Source organism: Pelodiscus sinensis, chromosome 1 (genome assembly GCF_052426305.1).
Source record: "Pelodiscus sinensis isolate ZL-2025 chromosome 1, ASM5242630v1, whole genome shotgun sequence".
In the NCBI taxonomy this organism is placed as follows: Eukaryota; Metazoa; Chordata; order Testudines; family Trionychidae; genus Pelodiscus; species Pelodiscus sinensis.
Genome location: NC_143052.1, coordinates 114120354 through 114146433, shown reverse-complemented (window position 1 = coordinate 114146433; position 26080 = coordinate 114120354). Strand labels below are relative to the sequence as shown.

The window sequence follows — 26080 nt, the reverse complement described above, 5'->3', positions numbered from 1 at the left end:
CTCGCTGGCCCCAAACATCCCCAGACCCCATGCTTACCTGGTTCCGCAAGGCTGCCGGCACAAAATGGCTGCTGGCAAAAAGACAAAGGGGAAGCAATGACTCCCCTGGGTCTTAGTGCTCAACCGCTCCCCTAAACTCACTCTTAAAGGGGACAAGCTGTTTTAATGCTGTTTTATTTTTATTTATTTATTTATTTTGCTCAATAAGTCTTGGAGTCCTTCCCCCCCCAACTTTGGTCTCCCCCCTTCTTTTTCTTCAACAGAATTTTTTCGCAGTGTGTTTTTTTTGGGGGGAAGGAAGGGGGGAATGTTCGGTATTTTTGTTTCAACCATCTGGTAACCCTACCTAGGTAACATGTTTCCTTATAGAACTCCTTATCCTCCAAGCAAGATCAGGAAAAACCCTTGAAGTTTAAACTGACAGCTTACAATTTTAACAGTTCTCAGTATACCACAATGTCCAGTCTCTAAAGAATTTTGATAATCCCATAGCAGTGATATGAGAGCATATATGCTATTAGTTTCCATTTAAGTGATGTTCAGCATGGTACATGCTGGTAGTCCAACTTCTCCCTCAGGAGTGGTAGGATTTTATTGTTTGATTAGAATCGTGGGTTGTGAAAGGTGCCGTGAGGCACTCTGGAAATGGTTTACTCCGATTTCCTCTGTGGGTATTGAAAGACAAGGACTAGTATGGAGATTTTAGTTTTGCCTACTCATGCTGAGGGGTGGAGGTATTGTGGTATTTTTCTGTTATTAGTGTAAATATGCTTTCTATAAATGACTGTAAATTAACATAAATAGAAAATATTGAAAATATATTGGCAGGAGACTGGCTGTTAAGAAACACTAGAAGCTTCATTTAAAAGTACGATTAAATTAGCAAGAACAATTCTAAATATAGAATTAAATGTGCTGTTTAAATATTGAGCAGTGGTATAAAAGTCTAAATATTGTGTAAAAAATAAATCAAGTCTTCTGATGTACAGAAGGAGGTTTGAGGCAGACCAGTTGAAAGTCTCTGGATAAAGATAAAAGGTTAAAAAAAATAGAGGAGGGTGGTCTGTAGTAGACACCTCCCAATCAGAAAAAAAGGAGATGGATGGGGCATTTCTAGAACAAACAGAAAAATTAAAAAACACAAGTTCTGGTACTCATGAGGCCCTTGAATTACCTTGGCATCTGTTGTAACAATAATACAGCAAAACAAAATTAAAAAAAAAAAAACACCTGCCAAGTTCTTGGAATATACAGGTTGAACCTTTTAAGTCCTGTACTCCCTGGTCCAGCAAGATCACAGATGTTGCTGGACCAGAGAGCCCTGGTGCCCGGGAATGCAAGGCAGTTATGGAGTCTAGCAGAGGGGAGCCCTTCCATTAGATGGGTGAGCTCTGGCCCCTGAGAGCCCTGGCCAGCCAGGGCAGCAGCAGGACCGGTGAGCCCCGTCCCTGTGGAGCCCCGTCCTGGCGTGCAAGCAGCAAGGCAGCCACGGAGCCCCATCCCAGGGGAGCCCTGGCGGGGCGTGGGAGCAGAGGCATGTCCAGCAGCCGGTGAGCCCCGTCCCTGGGGAAGCCCTGGCCAGGCATGGCAGCAGTGAGGCAGCTGCAGAACCTAGTCCCTGGGAAGCCCCGGGTGGGACAAGAGTGGGGTAGCTACTGAGCCTGGTCCCTGAGAAGTCTCGTCCGGGTGGGGCAGAAGCAGGGCTATGGTGGCTGGGGAGCTCCATTCCAAGAGAACCCAGCTGGCTGGCAGCAGCATGCTGAGCCCAAGCCCTGTATCAACAGTGTTGGAGCCCAGTGTCAGTGGGGTTGGAGCAGAGGGAGGGTCAGTTTCTTGAGAGGACAGTGCAACGGGAATCTCCCCTGATCCAGCAAATTCCTTCATTCGGAATTGGTCTGGCCCCAGAATGCTGGACCAGGGGGGTCCAACCTGTATTAGGGACTTATTTTTTTTAAAGTCAGAAATAACCAGGAGGCAGCCATTTCAGACTTGATGCTGACCAGTAGGAAGGAATTGCTAATGAGCCTGTAGATGGAAGGCAATTTGAGTGAAAGTCAGCATGAAATGGTAAGTTCAATGGCTCTAAGGAGAGGAAGGAGTGAGAACAGCAGAATGAGGACAAAGGAATTCACAAGCAAACTTCAACACATTCAGAGAACTTATAGGCAGACTCTACTGGAAAAATAAAGAATGGAAGGGATAAAGAAGTTCAGAAGGCCTGGCAGTTTCTTCAGTTAAACAGTATGAAGGATACAACAGAAAGCTGTCACGATGCAAAGGAAAGATAGGAAGAATAGTGAGAGGACAGTATGCTCCACCAGAATCCTTTAATGTCCATGAAATGTTAAACATGGAAGGAGGAGAACAAAAAAAATAGAGGTAGGAAGAGGTAAAATCAGGCTAAGGCACAAAATGAGTTACGCTTAGCAAGAGCTGTAAAAGGAGGTTATTTAAGTACTTAAGTGGAAGAAGACTGTTGGGTGAAGGTGAAGAAAGAAAAGTGTGTACACTAAGGAAGTACATGTGCATAGCAGCAATCTGGATATTGAGAAGAGCCATCCAGTATGGCTGGGACTGGGCAGCAGTGAAAAACGTGACAGGAGTTTTATGGGACCAGCAACTAAGTAACAAACTGAAAGGAAAAGTGTTTGCTACGTGTGTTTCTTTGCCCACTCTTTGGTTTGAAATGTCTTACAAAGATGAAAGAAAAGAAGATGTAGGTAATAGTAGATAAAACACTGAGGAGAGTGGCAGGCAAGCAGAGTCAGACAGTGTGTGCATGGAGAAAATTAGGAGGAAGATGAGCTCTGTGGTAGGCTGCAGCACAGGGTGGCAGGCAGGAGCTGGTCCATGAGGGGAGCTAGTTTAAAAACCAGCTCCCCGTGCTGCCCCACGCTGTAGGAGACAGCAAAGGGATGGGAAGGTGGATCCAGGGAGCTGGCACACGTGGGAGAGCTGGCTTGAAAGCTGGCTTCTCACGCGCTCTTATTAGAGGCAGCAGCATGGGGGTGGGGGGCAGGTGGATTGGGTGCTCATGGGGAGCTGACTTAAAAGCTGGCTCCTGTCTTTCCCCTCCCCCCCCCCATCTCTGATACAGAGGAAGCAAGGAGGGAGAGGAATGGGTGCAGCCGACACGATTAATCAATAAGTTGTGTAGTTGTCTGCATGTTAACATTCCTAATTCTACGTGGCACATGTTAGGAAAGATGTGGTTGAACTAGGAGCCTCTGGAGGAGAGGAAGAAAGATTATAAAAGTTTTAGAAAAGCTGACCTCTGAGGAAAGGTTGAACAAATCTGAGTATGTTTAGTCTAGAAAGGTTCCCCCTCAGTTTTCTTTTTTCACCTAGCAAATACATTAAAGGCTGTTATAAGAGCAATGGTGATCAGTGGTTTTTCAAGTACAGAGATTGAAGTTAGATATTAGGAAAATCTTTTCAACTATAAAGATAGTTGAGTTCTGGAATAGGGATCCAAGGTAGCTGAGGAATCTCATCGCTGGAGGATTTTAGGCAAATGCCTCTTAAGAATGGTCTGGTTTACTCAGTCTTGCTTCAGTTCAGGGATGACTTTTTAAGGTCTATTTTAGCCCTGCATTTCTGTGCTTGTATCAACATAATTCAAATATAATTCCTCTTTTGATCCTGCTGTGACCTCTTGAGGTCCTTTCCAATTCTCGGATTTATTTCAACACTGTATTCCTTAGTGATCCTTTTTTAACTGGAATCTTGTATGACTTGCTGAACAAACAAATCACACATAATTACAACATTTGGAAGTGGGTAGGAAAACCCAGGAAGAAAAAAGTTGAGCAAAGTTTCTATAGATAGAATATGTATGTGACAAGGACACAGTTTTACTCTTCTGGCCATCTTCCCAGCTCTGTATTTTATCCACTCGTTTTAAACTAAGAAGTGTAGCAGAATTAGCATAATTATCTACAAATGTAGACTGTTCTTTGTCTTGAAGTGCTGTGTTTTTTACTGAGTTTTTATTTTAAACACAATAGATAATTTCAGGTATGGAATTTTCATTTATGAAAAAAATAGGAACTGTGTGGGTGAATGTGTGATTAGAGATGGGCAGAAGAGCCTTTCATCTCTAAATATCTTAGAATCAAGCCCAGATTAGTATTAACTGACAGTTATCATATAATTGCTACTTGGTAGCCCATGTAAAATGAGTCACTGAACTGCAGTTGCCTAGGTTTGAATGACTTGAAGAATCAACTGTCTTGCAGGCCAGAGTCAAGAAACTTTGACAGGCCCTTGAGAGAAATTCCCTCTCTTTACTACCTATGCTTTATATTTTCTGTCTCTAGGGCTGTCCATCAATTCCAGCAAAAATATGCAAATTGGAAAAAAAAAGTGGCAGGAATGTCTGTATCTGGAATCTTTTAAAAGCAATGTAGATTATTTTATTATATTTTTAGTAACTGTAGTACCATCCAGGTGCTTCCAGCATGTGTCCACAACAGTGATTTTCAACCTGTGGTCCACGGATCCCTTGAACTCCCCAGACTGTGATTTCTAAAAGAGTCTATGCTTCCATTTGAAATTTTTTTAGGGCCCTCTAATGAAAAGTTATAAACCACTAGCTCTACCATGTTCTCCCTTTTTGACTGGTAAAGGATGTTTTAGCAGGTGGAAGAGAGAGGAAAAATTTTACTTTTATTTCAGTGTTTCAGTTGCTTTTTGTAATTATCCTAGCCATAGCCTTTGTCCCTGGCTTTGTCCCGTCAGAAACAGACACTACATTCATTGAATTCTTCTTCTTTTTTTCCACAAAGGGAGAAGCTAAAAAATTGCTGTGGGTATTCCCGACCATGCTTAGTCGATGTGTATCTTGCTTAAGTGTTATCTAGAAAGGCAAAATTTTCAAATATGCCAATGTCCTATTTTCAGGCGTGAGCTAGACACTTAGGGTACATCTACACTGCAATGCTATTTTGGGATACCAGAATATCCCAAAATAGCTATCCCGTGTCTTCACAGAAAGCCCAATATTCTGATGTCCCCGTAAATCTTGTTCTACGAAGAGGAATAGCACTTTATTTCAAAATTTGGTGCTAAGTAGATGGTGCCAAATGACGAAATAAGCTATTTCGAAATAGCATTGAAATAAGATATGCAATTTGCATCACTCGAATTGCGTCTCTTCTTTTGAGTTACAGTGCAGGCTAGATACATCCTTAGAAGCCTAAATCTCATTGAGTATCAGTGGAAATATGCGTGCCCACCTTCTAAATATTTGTTGAAAGCATCATGCTTAGACTCTTATTTATTGAAAATATCATCCTGGTAATACCCAGATAGATTTGTGTCTGATGTTAATACCTAGAAGCTGTTTCTTGACAGTGATTATTTGGTAACAATTGACAGTTGCCTTAGCTAACATTATCCCAGTATTTACAGTATTTCCTCTAGAAAGTCCTGATATTTAACATTTGCAGTGTTCATATAAAAATACTGATGGCATTTCTCTTTATCCAAGGCATTTGATGTGTGTTTAAGTGCAATTGGCAGGTTTTCACTGAATTGATTTCCTCCCATTCTCAGTAGTGCAAGTAGGTCAGTATGTTATGCTGTACCACTAAGCCATCTATTGCCCGTATGGTGTGCCAGAAAGACCCAAGAGGAGCTGATAGCCCCAAGCTGCTTCTGTCATGGCTGTACCCAACCCTTAGCCTCACCCCTCTGCCCTTTTAAGGCGCTATCTCTTCTCCAGCTCCCTATGTACAGTAGCAACCCTGCCAAAGGGCAGGAGGAGGAGCTGCCAATGTCCTGCTCCTTTTTCCTGCTGCCCCTCCTAGCAGGGAAGGACCACAAGCCCTCCCCCTTCCCTCTCTCCTCCCAGCCCTGCCTGTCAGCTGGGGCTGCAGCTGTACAGATCTATGTCATACAGAGAATATGCAGCTCCATACAAGAGCAGGAGTTAGGGTAGGGAGTTGTAATCCTTTCCCTTTCCTGCCCCCCACCCTCTCCTGTTCTGGTAAGATATTGATTTCACGTGTGTCACTGCCCATCCTCCTGATACTGGGCCTTATTATGGCAGAATGAGCTTCTTCACATTGTCTTACAAAGTTGGCTCAGTCTGTCTTTCTGCATCGTTAGCCTGAGTGATTGGCACATGAGTCTTAACCCAACAGCAAACCCTAGCCCATGTTACTGTGTCCTCACTGTTTCTGCTCTTGCCTTTGTGTGTCTAAGAGCACTGCCGAGAGTTCTTTGTGCTGGGACATTTAAGGATTCTTTCCCAGTCAGTTGTGTCAATGGAAGGAAAACATTATCTGTTTTCAAGGGGGAACTGTGGGAAAGACATAAGAGGGCTACCATTACATTTGTGTAGGTTGTACAGAAGTATTTTTTGCCTATATCGTCATTGCGAATAGACCGGTACCAGCCAGAGTTAAACCTAATGTATATTCCCAGCCTTGTCAATTAGTCTGGGCTTAAATACCTCCAAGCTGTATCAGAAGTTTTGCAAGTGTGGATAGTAGGGATTTACTAAATTGGGCTAAAACTCAGGTACAAGCTTAGATTAACTTGCAGTGAAGACCTACCTGTAGAGGGGCCACCTCTGTAGAGTAGACTGTTCAGTCTTTTCTTTGTCTTTCATCTGAGACCATGAACAATTTTGTTCCAATTGTGAAGGGAATTTGTGATGTGAACACTTATTCACTATCACTCACATTTACATGACTTCTGATTTACTAGTGCCGTGGCCTTTTCTGTGTCAGTGACCTCTTCATTTTCAACTCCTTTACTGCCTGGACCTTCCATTTCTCTAAAGCAGCGGTTCTCCGGAGCCCTTTACATGTGTAAAAATTTATGTGGAGCCCCTGCGGTCCACTGATTGTGTGTGTTGTACCTATTGATGTTTCCAGTTTGTCAACCTCGCAGAGCCCCTGGAGATGTCTCGCGGAGCCCAGGGGCTCCGTTGAGCACAGTTTGAGAAACACTGCTCTAAAGAGCTGCCTCTGGTGTATATTTTCTTCTTCAAAATGAGCTGTCAGGTAACTCAGAGAAAAAATGGCCTATATATCTTTAATATTTCTGACCTTTGCCTCTGAAATGAACTTTGACCCCTTAATCTTTTCTGCTGATCTCTTAATCTGTTATTCTAAAGTTATCTTCTCCATCTGTCTTCTGAGGAACTGCTTGTGACTGGATGTTACGGAAATATGGAGATTGGAGCCAGGAGTGATGACGCACTGGGTATTTGCTAGTGAGTGATGACAAAAAATGACATTCTCTTGCAAAATTCAGTTGATGGTACATGATAAATTGTGTACCTCATAAGGAAACATACTTTCTTTCAAAGTCTGAAATTTCTGTTTTTCTTTAGGACACCTAAGTAAACCATGTGTTTTATACTTAAAGAACTGTCATAATAAATTGTGCTGATGCTTCAGGGGTAGGGATCAAATTGCTTGTGAATTTTCATATTTTTCGGTGCTTAATGCAAAGCAAAGACTTGGAAGGCTTTTAAAATGTACCCTGTAGTAATAAGCTTTAAGAAGTCACAACCAGGTCCAGGCATCTGTTAGAGCTAGGCATGGTATAGATATATACAGTAAAACCTGTGTTATCCGGCATGCTTGGGGATTAGGGTATTCGGTTATCTAAAAATTCCGGTTATCTGAGGGTCCCATCAACCTAGGAAAAAACAATGGACAATAATAGTAAAACTCAGGTTTTTAACATTGGTAGTTTTGTAGTGTGAAGCAGTTGGTCTCACATTTCTATTTTGAGTTAAAGATGATTAGTACTTCTTAAATAAAAAATTAAACCAATCATGGTAAACCAAGCCAGGTCTGTGCACCTGAAGATGTAATAGTATTGTGTCTGGGGACAGTGCTGGTTAACAAAGTTTTCTGGTTAACAGAGTGCTGGATAAAAAAGGTGTCACTGTACAATGCTTAATATTTATACCTGTACTGGGTTTTGTTTAATACATGAATAATTTATTTTTTATGTACATCAAGCCATAATTAACCAAACTGACACATCCTTTAAAAGAAAACATACCTTCCATTATCAGTACCACCATCGGGGTAAAGTCCCACATAAGTTACACCTTTGAGAATGAGGCTTGATCTTGAATGCAGTTCTGATCTTTTTGGAGATTATGTAGACACCACCTCCTCTTCACCGCTTTGAGAATCAGGTAGTTTGCCACACCCTGTTCTTAAAGAGACAGCTGCCATTAATCAAATACAAGTCATGAAAATACAATAGTAGAACAAATACTAGCACAACATAGTGTTATAGAACATTAAAGCTGGAAGGGGTGTTGAGAGCTCACGAGTCCAGTCTCTTGCACTGAGGCCAGATCAAGAAAACCTAGGCCACCTTTGACAGATGTCTGTCTAATCTGTTCTTATACCTTCAGGTATGGGAGTCCACAAACTCCCTTGGAAACCTATTGCAGAACTTAACTACTCTGGTAGACTTTCCTAATATCTAACTTAAATCTCCTTTGCTGCACATTATGTCCATTATTTCTTGTCCTTCTTTCAGTGGAGTAGGAGACCAGTTGATCACTGTCCTCTATAACAGTCCTTAATATATCTGAAGACTTGCTTCAGGTCCCTTCTGAATATACTTTTCTTATGAGTAAACATGCTGAAGTTTTTTAACCTTTCCTTAGAGGTTGGGTTTGTAATACCATTTTTTTTTTTGTTTCTCTTTGCTGGACTCTTTCCAATTATTCCCTCTTTCTTAAGATATAACCCCCAGAAATGGACACAGTACTCCCTCTGAGGCCTCACCAGTGATCATTAGAGTTCGCCAGTTACACCTCATCAGTCGTTCCAGAGGACTTTGTTAACTTTTATCCATACTTCTTTTTTTCATCCTTACATGGGTCATCAGGAGTGTTTGAATCCATCCTTCTGTTGCTACACAGAGCTCTTCAGTGTCAGCTGTAGACATTGGACCCAGCTTGGTTCTGCTGTTCTCTAATCCTGGGAGGAAGTCAGGATTAGGGGTGTTAAAATGCAGTTATTTTAATAGAATTTTTATCGACTACTCGATTAGTCAATAGCGGAAGGCAGCTGGCTCAGTCCTGGCTCAGGCTGGGACCAAACCCCGCTACGGCTCTGTTTCTGGCTCTGTAAGCTAAACATTTCCTTAGGAAGCGACGAGGAGTCCGGTGGCACCTTATAGACTAACTGAAGTGTAGGAGCATAAGCTTTCGTGGGCAAAGACCCACTTCGTCAGATGCACGTCAGATGCATTTCCTTAGGGTTACAGAAAGCCTAGCCAAATGTAACGTCATTCTTGTTGGATTTCTCTGTCGGAATGGAGCCAGGGACCTTTATAGGTAAAAATATGAACCTTTACCACCTGAGCTCAAGAACATTATGTATCTTAGTATGAAAGCAATAGCCGAATTATCATCATCTCTATGTGTAGTCTAGCCACTAGAGGGTGACACAGAGCCACACAATGTGAGTGGCACAAGCATCTAATTTTTTCAAGTTCCTTCTGAAAGACTGCATGGCAAAGTGGTTGACATGTGGTGGTAATATTAGAGATCTGAGTAGTATTCACAGCTCCACCTGAAGGGATCTTGTGAAAACTCTCGCTTGTCTTAGCTGTGAAACTGATATATGATAATTATCCCTTAAACTATGAAACTTTTTGGTTCATAGTAAGTGTTGTGAAGGGCACAAAAGTATTAACAGCAGTCAGTGAGTGAGCTAGGTCTAGAAGTCTGAGTCTTTGGGCTTGAAGTTATGTGCCTTCTGCTGAGTTACAAGCCATAGTGTAGAAAAATCTTTCCGTCTCTCTTTGCTTCCCCAAAATAATATGAAGGCTGCACCTTTTCTCATCATCACAAGACTGTCTGCAACTGGAGCAAAAAATCACAGGAAATTCCAGAGAACTGACAACAATAATAGAGTTTCCAAAGGCATAGATAACTGTAAATAAGTCTGGATCACAGGAAGAAGTACAAACCTGTCTTAACCAGTGTTCTAATGGGTATTTGAGAAGATAGTAGCAGACAGGAATTCAGGTAGGTGTTGGGATATGTAAAGATCTGAGATGACTATACATCAATGGATAAGGGGGTCTAGCAAGAATAGGCATTGCCATTGCCCTTTAAACATATTTTTCCCCTTTGTCCTGGCAGCCTTGGAAGATGGTTGTACTGAACAGTGTCTTGTTTTGTCTTTGCACTTGTCTGTGAAAACATTTTCAGGGTGGAAGCTCTTTCCCCCTCCCTATAAGCTGCTGATTAAGACAGCATGTAATGCTGATTCAACTAAAAACCCGTAAACAACAAATGGACGGGTATCATGGTATTCATCACCTACTTATTAATATTCATTGTATAGGAGTTAACATTACTAAATAAGGTTTTAGGGAAAGTAGTGATAGATGTGTAAATTAACATACTAAAATAGATAAAAGGGTGTAATTGTTGCTAATCTGTGGCCACTCGGATGTTGTGTTGAATGTCTGGGGTAAACATATGTGGGCAATAAAGCCGTTCCGTTTTTCCCATCCACTCCTGGGTTTCTGTTTTTCTCTTACAGTAAGCACTCTGGGACTATGGTGGTGAATGTAGTGTAAGCATCTGCCTACACTAGAATAATGAATCTCCTAGACATTCAGAGCCCACGCTGCGTATAGTGGTACAAAAATTTTATTAGAGTTAATTTTTCTGCCTTGCCACATCATTTGATTTTTAGATCTGTGCTGTTATAATTCTTTTTGAGAAGATTTCTTCAGCTGTGGAGCATAATTAATGGTTTGATTTAAATCTGTGGATTTTTTCCTTTCCCTTACTATCAGAAAAAGAAATATTGTAGGTATCTATTGGTTTAGGCATTTCAACAGTTTAAATTACCTGTGGTACTGGTGCAAAACTGCATTTCTACAAGCTTAGTGTTTGGGCTATAAATGTGATTTAAAAAAAATTCTGCTTAAATAGAATAAACTCAATGGTTTTGACACTTATATTAATTCTATCTGGCTGTGCCTGGTGCAGAGCCTTAATAATTCTCTTCATGCATGGAGGGATCTGATGAGATGGACCTGGGAAAACAGGGTGATTAAAATGGAGGGTGAAAGCATAAAGGGAAAAATGCTAACTTTCATTAAATCAACAACTTCCATAGTTCATTCTCAAGAATCACAATGACAAATATTTTTATTTAACTATTTTTCAATAGGCAGGCAAATGCTTCCGTGTTGATGTATGGCTGTCGGCAGACCCTATGGGGAGCCTGGAGGTGAGGGGGCGGCAGTGGCCCCAGCCCCCCGCAGTAGTGGCAGTGTCTAGAGCCCTAGAACGCTGCCTGGCTCTCAGGGTGGTTGAAGAGTTGTTGGGTGGCCAGCACCTATTTTACCTGAGGCCCCACCACTTCCAGGAGTGAGGAGCTGGGTCCCCAGCAAGTCTGTTGGCCCTCCTGGCTGTCAAAATTATACTAGCGAATATTAATTAGACACTTTAATTTCAGCATTTGAATTCCATTCCTGTATGATTTCCATTCTGTTCCATTCCATTATGATTCCCCCATCGGGGAATCATAAGTATTTAGTGTTAGACAGAAAAACAGGACGGTTTGAACCAAATAAAAGTGATGGGCAGTCTTTTGGAGCTGCTGTAAGAGTTTCCAGAAGTGTGTTTTTAGAAACAAGCCAAAAAATTTAAGACTCTACTGTGTTTTATACAACATTTAACCAAGTATCTGGAAGTGCTATTAGCCAAATCAGAAGCAGAAAAGCAGATAGAACAGTATGAGGTATTCACATGCTTTATATTAGAAAATTTAGATTGAAATTGACTTTTATCTGGAGGACTATCACGGCATGTCTACAGAGCAGGGCTAAAGCCAAAATAAGCTACGTAACTTGAGCTACATAAATTGCATAGCTTAAGTCAAAATAGCTTATTTTAGCTTATGGCGCTGTCGACACAGCAGAAAATCCAAGAAAGAGCACTCTTCCTCTGACTTCCCTTACTTCTCATAAAATGAAGGTTACAGGAGTCAGAGTAAAAAGTCCTCCAGCTCAAGAAATTGGTCGTAACTCGGTTTGTTCGTAAGTCGGACCCCATTGAGTTACATGTGGCCGTGCTGTTCATAAGCGCAGATTGCATTCGTAACTCGGGGTCCGCCATTTACGACAGTTTTGGTCATAACTGCGAACGGTCGTAAGTCGACCGTTCACAACTCGGGGACTGGCTTTGTGTTATTTTGGAATAATGCCAGTTATTCTGAAATAACACTGTTGTGCAGATGTACTTTCACAAAGTGAATGTGCTATTTTAAGACCTATTTTTGGTCACAAAAATGGAACTTCACTCTTGCACAATCTATGTGCATTCCCTCTATACGGAGATTAATTTTAACCTTATTGCAGCAGAATGTTAGTATTAAAAACATATCAATATTTACTCTCACCAAACCACATTTCTTAGTTAGATATTGCTTTCCTTATTCTTTTTCATTAGCTGATATTTGTCAGTACACATGTGTGGTGGGTGAGAGAGGACACAGATAGAAAATTATTTTAATTATACCACATTTCCTGTCCTTCCGTAACAGCATTAAGGATGTTTTATAAATACTTTTTACTCTGTTAAATATTTATTTGATTAAAAAAACACTTAAAGAAACATTCAAACATTTAATTTGAAAGCCAAGAAATTTATGGTAGACTTAATGAAATGGGAGAGAGGATTTGTATTAATCAAACAGAATAAAATTGATACATCTTGCAAAGCAGGAAATGTATTTTTACATCATGTAGTGTTATTGGCCTCAAGAGCAGTTTTATGAAGAGAATGATGCAGTAATCCTATCTGGGGATTACTGTAGGAAAAACAGTGAAAAAATGAAAAATTAACCCCTAACACTCACAAATGAAAGTTTTGCTTTTTAAAAATAAATGGGATATACAGGCAGTCCCCTGGTTACGTACAAGATAGGGACTGTAGGTTTGTTCTTAAGTTGAATCTGTATGTAAGTCGGAACTGGCGTCCAGATTCAGACACTGCTGAAACTGACCGCCAGTTCTGACTTACATACAGAATCAACTTAAGAACCCTAGGCGTCCCCAAGTCAGCTGCTGCTGAAACTGATCAGCAGCTGATTCCAGGAAGCCCGGGGCAGAGCAACTCTGCCTGGGGCTTCCTGTAGTCAGCGCTGGTCAGTTTCAGCAGAAGCTGACTTGGGGACGCCTGGGGCAGAGCAGCTGGGGTGCTGCTGGGTTGCTCCAGTAGCGCCACTCCTCGGTGCTACTGGACCAACCCAGCAGCACCCCATCTGCTCTGCCCCAGGCGTCCTGATTCAGCCGCTGCTGAAACTGACCAGCAGCGGCTGAATCAGGACCTGGGGCAGAGCAGCTGGGGTGCTGCCGGGTTGGTCCAGTAGTGCCCAGTGCTCTGCCCCAGAGTCCAAAACAAAAGCCTGGTCTGCTGGGGGGGGGGCGCACACTAGCTGCGCCCCCCCCCCCCAGCAGACCAGGGACACGGGGAGCAGAGCCGCAGCGGCAGCGGGGTGCTGCGCCTCTGAGGCTTTGCTCTGGCAAAGCCTCAGAGGCGAGGGACCCCGCCGCGGCTGCGGCTTCAGTCCCGGTGCCTGTGGTCTGCTGGGGACGGTCCTGGGGGGGGGGGGGGGGGCGCAGCTAGACCAGGCGCAGGACCCCCCCGCGGCTGCGGCTTCAGTCCGGGTGCCTGTGGTCTGCTGGGGACCGTCCCCAGCAGACCACAGGCACCCAGACTGAAGCGGCAGTAGTGGCGGTTCCCCGCGCCTCTGAGGCTTTGCTCTGGCAAAGCCTCAGAAGCGCGGGAACCCGCCCGGTGCCCCTGGTCTGCTGGAGATGGTCTCCAGCAGACCAGGGGCACCGGAGCAGCTTACGAACGGGGCTTTCTCGCCCCGACCTCCGGGGCGAGAAAGTCCCGTTCGTAAGTGCAGATCCGACGTAAGTCGGGGACTGCCTGTACATTATTTATTACTTTGATTTTGGTTAAGGGCAGATTTGGGCCAATATTTTCAAAAATAAGAGCATGTTTTTTAAATCAGTTTTTTAAATGGATCTACCTGGAGGAATCTTGACGGAACTACATTCTGTCAAAATCCATAATTCTTTTGAACTCAAAATATTTTGTGAAATTGGGTCAGTTTCACTGGATTTTTTTTTTAGAAAGAAAATCGGGAGAGCAAGTTCCAACAGTGTCTAAACATCCTAATTTGACATTTTTGGAATTAGACATTTGGGGTTGGAGAGTTGTTTTGAAATGAATTTATATAATACAGTGCAAACTAACAGATTACCATCATAACAGGAGTGTTGAAACAAAATATTTTGATCAACTTAGAACTATTTTTTTAAAATTTCCTTCATAAAAGATTTAAAATTTTGGAGCAAGAGGAACTTCTGATGTCCAGAAAAAAACACGAGTAACTTTTCCACCTGTGAAGGAAATACAAAAGAGAGTCTTTTCTGTGTGCAGAAGTCTGACAATAGTTGATAAGTATAGAATAGTGAGAGGGGATTTGAGAGCAGCCTTCAGCTATCTGAAAGGGGGCAGGGATGTTCCAAAGAGGATGGAGAGAGGCTGTTCTCAGTGGTGACAGAATGAGCAAATGGTTATAAGTTCCAGTGGTGGAGGTCTAGGTTGGATATTAGGAAAAACTATTTCAATAGAAGGGTGGTGAAGCACTGGAATGGCTTACCTAGGGAGGTAGTAGAATCTCCATCCCTAGAGGTTTTTAAGTCCCGGCTTGACAAAGCCCCGGATGGGATGATTTAGTTAGTTTTGGTCTTGCTTTGAGCAGGGGGTTGAACTCGATGACCTCCTGAGGTCTCTTACAGCCCTTGATTCTATGATAACATGGAAGTTAGAAGGACAGGTGCCAAAGGAGTGCAGTGTTGTGACAGGCTCTCGGAGTTGAGGTCCCTGCAAGAGGGGAAAAGTTATTTTGCTGACTCATGCTAATTTATGCTGGAAGCTGGACCCTGAGAGGCACAATAGCACCAATCCAGAATATATGCCCCCTCATAATTGCAATTCAGAATGCCCCCTCATAATTGAAGTAAAGAGCACTGTTAATCACTGCCAAACATCAAACCTATGGAGATATCTAAAAAATGGGGAGCAAACTCTACTGGATCTGTAATGGGAGGGGGATAGTTGAGTGATGAATATAGTATTTGTGAGCATTGTTCACAATTCTCGGATTTTTATCAGAAGCTTTGTCTTTTTGGGGGGAGGGGTAGCTCTTTTCTGCATGTGTGTGCGTGCTCCTACCAGTTACTTCCTTTTATTTATTTATATATATATATAAGGAAGTAAGGAAGTAACAACATAAATGATTATGTGGGTGAAAACATTTCACATGGCAACTCATCAACTGGGAGTGCTGTCCTCTTCTGTTGGATGGAGCTGCTTTTGGATAAACTTTTGGAGCTGCTGTCTTTGCACTCAGACTGAAGTGTTTAGCAGTTGTGGACACTACAAGTTATAGGCCACCTTTTGGAAGAGTTGCATGTTGGCATGGATAAACTTAAATGAGATGCAGCATAACCACCATGCAAGTCATAATTTCTTTCATTTATAGGTATAACAGAAATGTATATTTTAATATTGATGAGGTTTACAGCCCTTACAGCAGATATAAAATTTCTTATCCCGGGTTAATTTGGTAAAAGCAAAACCAATAATCTATTTAACCTTCTGTTTGAAAAAGCCTTATGGGTCAAGCTTTCAGTAAATCAGAACATAGTGGGGGTTTTTTCTTTCTACATGTCTTCTTTCTTGTTGCACAACATCCAATTATTCATTTACAGCTAGTAAGTTAAGACTTTTGCTCTGCCACCTTTGGGATGGAAATAATTATAGCTGTTGGGTTAAACCAGACATTGCTTTTTTAATTCCCTTGTTTTGTTAGGAACAGATGGACTTTATTTCTTCAGATCATCATCCAAACAAAAAAACAAAGGTAGCAAATGAAATAGAAATGGTTTATTAAGTGTGTTGTGGGGTGCATGTGTGTGGTTTTTAACATTTCTGAAAATAATATGCTGCAAAAGCAAAAATATTAGTAACAATTAAACTAAAGTATTAAATGTCAAGGACATTTGTATTGGTGTTACTACGTAATAAAATTAGAGCAGATCATGGGGATTTTTATAGAATATGCCCTTGTGCCCCCATCCTAAATGTATCTTCTGGTAATCCATAGTAGTCTGGTATTTGGTTGATTGTACAGCAGACTAATCTCACTAAAGCAAACTGAATAACTGCAGTAAGTTAATTGCCCATGGGTAGCTTTATTGAAGTAAGCAACACTGGCCTTCTGGGAAGAAAGACAACAGGCTATCAAGGTGTTATGTAACTGTCTTCGATGAGATGCACAGACATAATGAAACTATGAGCCTGTACCTCCAGCCACATATCATCTGCTAAGTAATTGCCCACTGAAACTATGGGAGTTGAGGGTACATTGCTTTTAACAGCATCGAGATCGTCTGTTATTAACCCCCCCACCCCACCCCCTCTTGGCTGGCCTGACTAGGGATGTCAAGGAGTAGTCGACTAGATGATAAGCTTAGGCTTATTGGTTAATCTTGTCAACTACTCACATCCCCCTCCCTCCTCCCCAGCAAGGGGGCAAGAAGCGGGAACCAGCTTAAAAGCTGGTTCCCTCCAGCACCAGCTCCACTGTGCTGCTGGGCCTTCCTGCTGCTGCCTCTATTAAAGGCAACAGAAGCAGGGGTGCGTGGGCAGGGAAGGCTGCCGTGAAGTAGCCTTTGTCTGCAGCCACAGAGGCTGCTCCAGGAAATGAGTAACAGCCTCTTGTCTGTGAGGAGCTTGGATCCCCTGTGGACAGGGGCTGCTACAAAGGGGCTGCATTTCCTGGAGCCTGGATCCACCATGAGCAGAGGCTTCTTTACGGTAGCACCCCCATCTGCAGGGGGTCTGAGCTCCACATGGACAGACACTTCCATGGGAAGCTTGGACCCCCAATGCACCCCCTGTGGACAGGAGCTGCTGCCACACCATGCTGCTGCCTCTGTAACTGAGGCAGCAGGGCATCAAGCAGATGGTCCATATGGGAAGCTGTTTTTTAAACTGGCTCTCCTCGCTGACCAGCTCCCTATGCAATCCTGCGCTGTTTCCTCTGTACTAGAGGCAGCAGTGTGGGGTGCCCCGGGGCTACCCGGGAGTGGGGCTGGGAGCGCACTGACTACTGGCCCCACCCCCCAGTTACAGTTGTGAAACTGCAAAGATTTCATGCACTTATGACTATTCAGTTACCTGATATCTAACAGCCCTAGAACCTGACGTATCTGTGCAAAGAAATACAGTTTGTGCAGGGCCTCAGTATATCATTGCCAGAAGGGCTGCCTTCTGCTTTATACAGCGCCCTCCCCCCCAAAAAAAGATCTATGCAGTTTACAGACCTTGACATCTTAAATACCTATTCAGTTCAAATCTGCCTTCATTTTATTGTGTTGAAGTAGTTGGTTTGATAGAGCTGGCTCTTAGAGTCTTTTAACATAATGCATTCTTTATTTTCCACAAATGCACTATGATGAAATTGACATACAGTGTATGTGTCATTTTGTTGTCTTGAAACCCAGTTTATTATCAACATGCTCATTTATCTTAAAGCAGAAAAGTTGATTATTAATTAAAAAAACAAACAAACCCAAAATACTGAAAAGCTAGTTCCTGCAAACCTCAACCTGCCAGGTCTCCTGTTGACTTGACTTGGAACTTTGCCTGAAAAAGGAAAGCAAGAATAGGCCCTTCCGTGATTCCGTAAAGGTTCCAAATATTATTACACTGTGAATATTTTTGTATGAAATTAAGATTTGACGTTTTCTTCTGTGATCATGACATTGTAATATGTATTATTTTTCTCCAGTGGCATAAAATAGACCCAAGATAATATTTCTGATTTTGCAGTATTATGTAACCGTCAGAAGAATTTAAGTTCTTTCTTAGAATAATTCAGCGTGGCAGTTCTGTATTGCATCTTCTGCATTTTTCCTTTCTCAGCCTATTTCTACACCGGTAATTCCTTTATTTTGAATGTTTAGGAAGAAAGAAAAAGGCAAATCAGATTTATTTGTTTTTAAAATAATTTCAAAATTAGTTTCATGCACTAATATTTAAGATATTGATTTGTTTTTTATTTGCTAATTCCTGGGGCTTTTTAGGTATGGTTATATATAAGGCACACTTGGTTTCAGAATACATTAATGCATATACAAAAAGCCCCAAGGCAATATTGTTAGCTATGTTAGTGGGAAGTCAGTGATTTTACTATTCAAACTTCATACTATATTATTTTCAATCTATACTTAAAATGCCAATAACCTGTTGTATTCTGAGTTGTGTTGAATCTAGCTTTTTGTGTGCCTCCTGCTGACTCTTTTCATGGTATTGTTTACGTGGCTATGAAATGTGCTCAGAGCTACAACGAAGTGAAAGCTTTTCCTTTTGAGTATGATAAGGAACAGCTTTTGTTCTTCTGCGTTTGTGTAAGATATTCTGGGTACCTATAAGCTTCAGCACAACATGGAAGCAAGTGAATAATTAATCTCTTGATTTTTATTTTTTAGAGCAAAGAAAGAATTATGCACGGGACAGTGTCAGCAGCATATCTGAAACTTCACAGTACCATGTGGAGGTAAGGCAGATTTCCAAGAAAGTAGCAAATGCCCTGACACAATTTGTAGGGCAAAACGCAAAGTATATTCTTTCAAGTACAGTTCTATATAATATAGAATGATTTGTTTTCCCAAGCAGTGAATATGTGTTTAAAGACACGTATATCATCAAAAATGTTTCGTCAGGCAAATGTCACTTTTAGTATACATTTGATTATGTTTTGGATCCTGCAGCTAGACCACAATGAGCTGCAATTGTGTCACATTTTATGAGCAAAGCAGGATTGCTTTACTGTTTAGCCAGGGGAAGGGACATGTGTGTGCAAAATCTAGGTGCCTCAGGAAATGATGATGATAATTTGATTGGTGATGCGCTTTTTTTCCTTGAGTCTGTTGCCTTCTAGTCCTCAGGCATAGTGTTGAGATGCTCTGTGTTACTGAGGCTCTGTGTTGGATGATATTGGAAACTGAGGCTTTGTTAAAATATCATCAGAGAGCTCAGACCACTATTCACAAGAGCAAGGGGTCTGAACTTCAGGTCCTGGCTACATTCTGGTATAGTTATTTATGTTTTACCTATCAAATTCCCCCTAGTTTGAAATGCAGAACTTTTCTTGTTTTCTGTCCTAATTGCTATGCAGAATTGCTGTCAAGTTCTATTCCAGGAGTAGATCCATTTGAATTCTGCAGGGAAGCAAGTCCTGGATGCTGACCTATTTTGTGACTCTTAGTCATCTTAAGATGATCTAAAATATAAAACAACATATTATAGCCTTATTCTGATGTGACAGTAGACATTCTGTTGTCCAACCAAGCACCACTATTGTAGGACTAAATTAGGTCCTGCCAAATGCCATAAATTCACAATTCCTTATTGTTCAGCTTTAAATTCAGAACTTGTATAAGTTGTTACATACTTGATGGTTCTAAGCATCATCTTACATTCTGTTGCTTCACGATCTGCTTGCAAGGAAATTCTTGTATTGCTTTTTAGTCTGTATGATTTTTTTACCAACTTAAAAAATTTAAAGTTAGGTGTTGGTACTCTGTTGGCATAAGGGTAACTGCCTGTATTTGGAATGCAAGCATTGGATAGGTGAATAATCAATATACAGTAAAACTCCATTAGTCCGGCATCCAATGCTCCGGGACTCCTGATGGTCCGGCACCATCTGGAACCCGGAAGTGCTGGGACAGCCGGACATGCTTTCCCCATTCAGCTGCTGCTGAAACTGACCAGGGGAATCCGGGAGCAGAGCAGCTGGGATGCTGCTGGGTTGGTCTCGTAGCGCTGCCCCTCGGGGCTGCGGGACCAACCACCGGCAGCACCCCAGCTGCTCTTGGGGACGCATGGGGCAGAGCAGCTGGAGTGCTGCCGGGTTCGTCCCGCAACCCCATCCTTTGGCGCTGCGGGACCAACCCGGCAGCACTCCACCTGCTCTGCCCCAGGCATCCCCAAGAGCAGCTGGGGTGCTGCCGGGTTGGTCCCGCAGTCCCGAGGGGCAGCGCTACGGGACCAACCGGGCAGTACCCCAGCTGCTCTGTCCCAGGCGTCCCCAAGAGCAGCTGGAGTGCTGCTGGGTTGGTGCCGTAGCGCCGCCCCTCAGCGCTGCGGGACCAACCCGGCAGCACCCCAGCTGCTCTATTGCAGGCATCCCCGATTCAGCTGCTGCTGAAACTGACCAGCAGCAGCTGAATCAGGGACGCCTGGGGCAGAGCCGGACTATCATAAGGGAGGGCTATGAGGAGTCTGGGGTGGCATCCCCTCCCATCCCACTCCAGACCCCTCATAGCCCCCCCTTCTGATAGTCCAGCATATCTGATAATCCGGCACCCCCTGGGTCCTAAAGGTGCTGGATTATCGGAAGTTTACTGTACAATCTCATTACTAAATTTCATTTTGGTTTTTATTTGTTTTAAATTCCCTTTCATTTCTGTGTTCATAGTATGTGATCATATGACCTACTCGTTGCCTTGCTTACACAGTTAATAGGTATACCATTCTGTGTATCTGATACAAACACACACAACACTTTTTAAAAATGGAAATAATGTAAAAGATATGCAATCTTATTCATGTTCATAGAATAAATGAATGATTATATTTAGTCGCACATATATAAATAAATATATATACAATAAATAATATATTTACTTATTATATTTATATGAATTATAATTATTAATATTAAATAGATAATTGAGACTGAGTTGAAATTCAAGTTATTGGATAAAAATGCAAAGCTAGATCTGATATGATTTATGGCAATGAGGTAAAATTTTATCTGGAGGCCATTGGTTAAAAATAAAGCATGTGTCAGGTTGGTAGTAAGAAAAGTAACTGCTATCTTATGTGTTTTCTGGTCTATATGAAATGTCTGATCAGTCTTTCTAGAATGTATATCTCATGAGAAACAAATGAACAAACATCATTGCCATGAGCATGCTACTCGCAGCTTTCGCAGACACATGAGGACCCTTCAGATCAGGCTTGAGGCAAATTAACAGAGAGTAGGCCAGATTCCTATTGTGCTGCTATGTATCTTTCACTTGCCAATGATGCTAGGCTGCTACTTATCATGCACAGTAAATTAATATTCCACGGGTATTTTTTTTTAATCATGATTGTGATGCCTGAAGAATGTCAAAATATCCAAGGTAGTGTAACTGATAACAAAATGATAGAGGATGATACATTGTTGGTTATAATAGCCAGATGATTTCCTTAAATGACTTTATGGAATAAAAATCATAACTTGTTATCAATGGGAAGTGTCATGCATAAAGGCACAACTCTGTAAATGTATTGCTTATCACCCATTTTTCTACAGTGTAAATATTACCAACAGTTATTCCTGGAAAAAGACTTTTAATGTGTGTGCTTTTTTTTAATGCATGTATCAATCATCAGCACTTGACCACTTTTGTTTTGGATCGGAAAGAGGCTATGATAACAGTAGATGATGGAATAAGAAAGCTGAAATTGCTGGATGCCAAGGGCAAAGTGTGGACTCAAGATATGATTCTTCAAGTGGATGACAAAGCTGTCAGTCTGGTGGACTTAGAATCAAAGGTGGGGTCCGTAAATGGCATTCTCATGTTCAAAAAGAAAGAAGAAAGGAATCAGTAGAAAAATGGTTTTTATATTAATTACTGCTTTATAATTTTTATTGTTTGAATGGGACTGTCAGTATTTCAGAGTTCAAAACTCTGAATTTTTGGTAACCAGAAATGTAAAATATTTCCCCCCTCCCTGCAGAATGAACTGGAGAATTTTCCTTTGAGCACAATTCAGCATTGCCAAGCTGTGATGAATGCATGCAATTATGATTCTATTCTTGCACTGGTATGCAAAGAACCAGCCCAAAACAAGCCAGATCTTCATCTTTTCCAATGTGATGAAGTTAAGGTAAGATAATAATAGGGACCCATTACAGATTGCTTACATTTTGTAACTTTGTGATTTGACAGTAAGAGGAAAATCATGCTACTGCCTCGCACAATGTACTTTGTTCATTTCTTCTGTTAAAGGTACTTTAACATTAATATATTTATAATAGTACATTTTCTTAATATGATAATAAACACATGGTAGTATTTTTTTATTATAGGGTAATGATGTCTTAGACATTTGAAACCTTAGTGGAGTGCACACCTATATAACTCTTTCCTAGAGAGTTCATTGTGGGAGGGTAAAGTTCAAGGCTTAACTATTAGGTTTAGGCTTGCATATCAGCAAGGGGTGTGTGTGTGAGTAATATTCACTAATACAAAGATGGTGTTAAAATAGTTAGAATGCTAACTACCTGTTCTTATTACGTTTTTCCTTTCCATCTATTGCTTTATCATTAAGCAATTAAATCTTTTCTACGTACAGTGTGTTCTCCCCCTCTCTTCTTCGAGACATCAAATTATTTGTGCTGAGACAGACTCGTAGCCACCAGAAGGTGCTGGCATCTTATCTATTTAGCGTAGTTAACACTTCAAGTATTTGACAGCCAGGTAACATCTGTTTCTGTCACTGCAGGCTAGCCTTATTCATGAAGATATTGAAAGTGCAATCGGCGACAGCAAAGGGGGGAAGCAAAAGAAGAGGCTTGATACACTCAGGTAAAAAACTTTCAGGTAGCATCAGAAACAGTCGAGTAGTAATTAAAAATCATCCTTTTTTTCCCTTCCCATTCTCTTCTTCCCAGCTATACTATTCTTTTCTATCTTGTGGTAATCTTCTGGATAGTATACACCCGCTGTCAGGAGCAACAGCTTGATTTATTTATCTCTCCCACTCTCTAAATTTACAAACTCTAATTGTAACTCTCCCCCTCTCCAGTGTTATACTTTGAGCTGTGTTCAGCTGAGAGAATGCTGCCACTTCCCTAGGGATGAGAACAGCTTTGCTGTGTTAAGGATTGGGGGAGCAACGTGCCCTGAATTAAGAGAAAATTAATGTCTGATGTTCCTAAAATGTCATGCTTCAAGTGGTCACAAGCAGGGGTCAGGAAAGGTCCCATTCCTCTTTACAAATATATTCTGGGTTTTCTTTGGTTGGTTGGTTCTTTGCTCGGAAGCCTCAGAGATGGCCACAGCTGAAGAGAGGGCACTGGATAGGATGGGCTGGTGCTGTGAGTAAATACTAAGCATAGGTTTTTTTCAGGTGTTTTCCTGGCTGATTCTTCCTTAAACTCAAGGGCTGAACTAATTGCCATATATAGGGCCAGAAGGGAATCTTTCCCCTGGGTCAAACTTGCAGTGGCCTTGAGGGGTGGTGGAGGATGGGATATGCCCTCCTCTCCAGGATGGGATGTAGGTTGCTCAGCAGGATCAGCAGGATCATCTGGGTATATCTCACTTAATCTATTTCCGGTCATTGCAGGGGCCTCAGATACTGGTGGACTTCTGTCCCTCCTGTTCTCTCCCAGTGGCATATTATAGTTTAACCTCTGAGCTGTGATACTTTGGTCTAATTCAGGTTGTTAGGTTTAGTGTACAGATGTTCTGTGCTTGTTGGTAGCCCATGTGTTGTAGAGGAGATAAACTAGATCATCTGCTGGCTTTAAACTCTGACTAATACAGAAGTGAGGCATTGGGGGGTTTAGAAATAATAGAGGAGTTTTTCAAAGGCATTAATGGGAGTTTGGTACTTATTTTCCTTTTTGCATCTTGAAAATCTCTCCCAGAAATGCTTAGCTTATCTAAAATTTGTCATTGGTAGTTCTCAAAACAGTGTACAAAGATAATAAAGTGTTAATTTAACTATTTTACAGATGGGGAAAATAGACACAAGTTAATGATCTGGTAGAGGGATTAAGCAGCATGCTCATGGAGTTAACATATATAATGGCTTCGATCTTACAAACATGCACATTCTTAACTTTACTCATCTGCTTAAAGTTAAATGGCTGCATTTGTGTTTGCAAGGCAATGGCTTAAATTAGGAACAGTTTCCAATAAGTATGAGGACAAACTATTAATACAAAATGACTTGGAAACGTTTGAAACAATGACAGAAAATTAAAATGAGATTTAGTTTGGGAAAATGCAAGTCAATGCATCTGGGAAAAATTATCTGCACTGCAATGCTGTGTGGTGGAACCCAGAAAGCTGTAATGCTATAAGAGGGCAAAGGCTGACAGTGTACGGCAGATTAGAGTTTGCCATGCATTATGACATCATACAAGGAGGTATGAGATCATAGAGAAAGAAGATAATAGTCCCACAATCATATTTACCCCAGAAATACTGCTTTCCGCCTGGTCCACACCTAAAGAGTACACTGCCATAACTATATTGGATAGAAAAAAATCGCACCCCTTCACCGTCATAGCGGTGATGACAGAACTCCCATTGCAGGCATCACTATAAGACACAAAAGTGCTCTTCTCAGCATTGCTAATGTTCTTTGGAGAGGTGGTACTGGCATTCAGGAAGAAAAATTGCTTTTGATGGTGTACGCCAGTGGTGGGCAGCCTGTCACCCGAGGGCTGTATGTGGTCCCTCAGTGTTCTACGTGTGGTCCAGGAGGCATTTTGTTTACTGTTGCTCCTGTGCAGGGTTTCCAGATTCTGCTGGATTTCGTCCATGTAGTTTTTTTTCATTCTGGCATTACATGCACAGAAAGCAAGGGCATTTGAGTTGAGGTGCATGCTCACTGCACACAGCACTGTGAGACTTGTGTGTTCCCTCTGTATCCAATCAAAGTGCTGCTATGGTTCAATCGGCACACCCCACAAATTGTAGGTGCACAAGCGCTGTCAGCAAATCTACCCTGTCCCAGGAGACCATCTTGGTTATGACCATCATTCAGCCCACTTATTGGCCTAAGTTACCCCTCACTGACCTGAGGTGCATCTGCATTAGGGGGCTATCCTAGCATAACTGTGCTAGAATAATATGGACGTGATCTCAGTTTGGGGACCAAGTTATTCCCAAGCTAAATTGGAGGAAGTATGGAGAACAACCAAAAAAAGCCTGGAGGTTCTGACTTTGGAGAGATTGAATAGTTAATATTAATCTAGGGATAAACAGAATGGGACATAGATCTACCAATGTTTGAAGGGTAGGAATAGAAGAAATGAGAGAGAATTGAGAGGGGGAAGAAACAGGGTTAATGATGGTGGGTAGGAAGACCTGAGTGATGGTAAGGTGTCTCGGGCCACTGAATAGTGTCCTAAGGAAAATGATGGGAAGCTCTATTGTTTGTGGTATTTACAACTGTATGGGATAAAATGCTAGAAAATGTACTGTGAGGAACAAATCTGCATTTGTAGTCAGCAGAGTCAGACTATGATAGTTTTTTTTTCCCCACCTCCAAATTCAGTCATTAGGTATCATCAGTTCAGCTTTAAGAAATAGGAGACTGTGAGTATTGCTGGGAATAGGCGGCACCAACAAGTAAAAACAACTATTACAATGAAGATTATAATAACTGAGGCTAAAATAGAAAAGACCAACTGGATTATCTGCTCCATCCTCACTGAAGATGATCAAGGCTATTCTGTGTCTTCTACTGTTTTGTTTACTCTAATTTTAAATGTCCCAAGCTGTCAACTTCTCTACAGAGACAAATTGATGCGCTAGCGGATTTGGCTGTGAGAACTTATTCATCCCAACTTTTCCTTTTATAAGCTTTTTAAATTTTTTTTATCAATTTCTTTGATAATGAAATACCCAGAATTGAACATGATATTCTAGGAACTGTCTATGAAAGTTGACAGCCTTTCTTAGAAAATCAACGGCTTGATAATGAATTTGTGGTGCTCCCTTTTGTCAGCTTACTTCCAATGAAGGCTTGAGGCTACCCCTCTCTGCATGTGGTGACCTGACTCCTGATATGTTCCAGCTATTAAATTAATCTCTGCTACAGAATTATATAGCCTGATTGCTTATGTAGAAAGAAGATAAATCTTTCTAAAATTCTATAAGGCTTTTCCATATGACCAAA

General features: G+C 41.6%; 1 protein-coding gene across 8 annotated transcripts in view; it reads left to right on the top strand.

Annotated features, from left to right (window-relative positions):
• Nucleotides 1–26080, top strand: part of EPS8 (EGFR pathway substrate 8, signaling adaptor) — a 226504-nt gene that overhangs the window by 140425 nt on the left and 59999 nt on the right. For all 8 annotated transcript variants that reach the window (XM_089769524.1, XM_089769530.1, XM_089769528.1 and 5 more), the window contains 4 exons: nt 18592–18659; nt 21551–21712; nt 21899–22048; nt 22667–22749. In XM_089769524.1, the coding sequence (XP_089625650.1) occupies nt 18592–18659; nt 21551–21712; nt 21899–22048; nt 22667–22749 (463 nt within the window). The remainder of the gene's footprint in view (nt 1–18591; nt 18660–21550; nt 21713–21898; nt 22049–22666; nt 22750–26080) is intronic.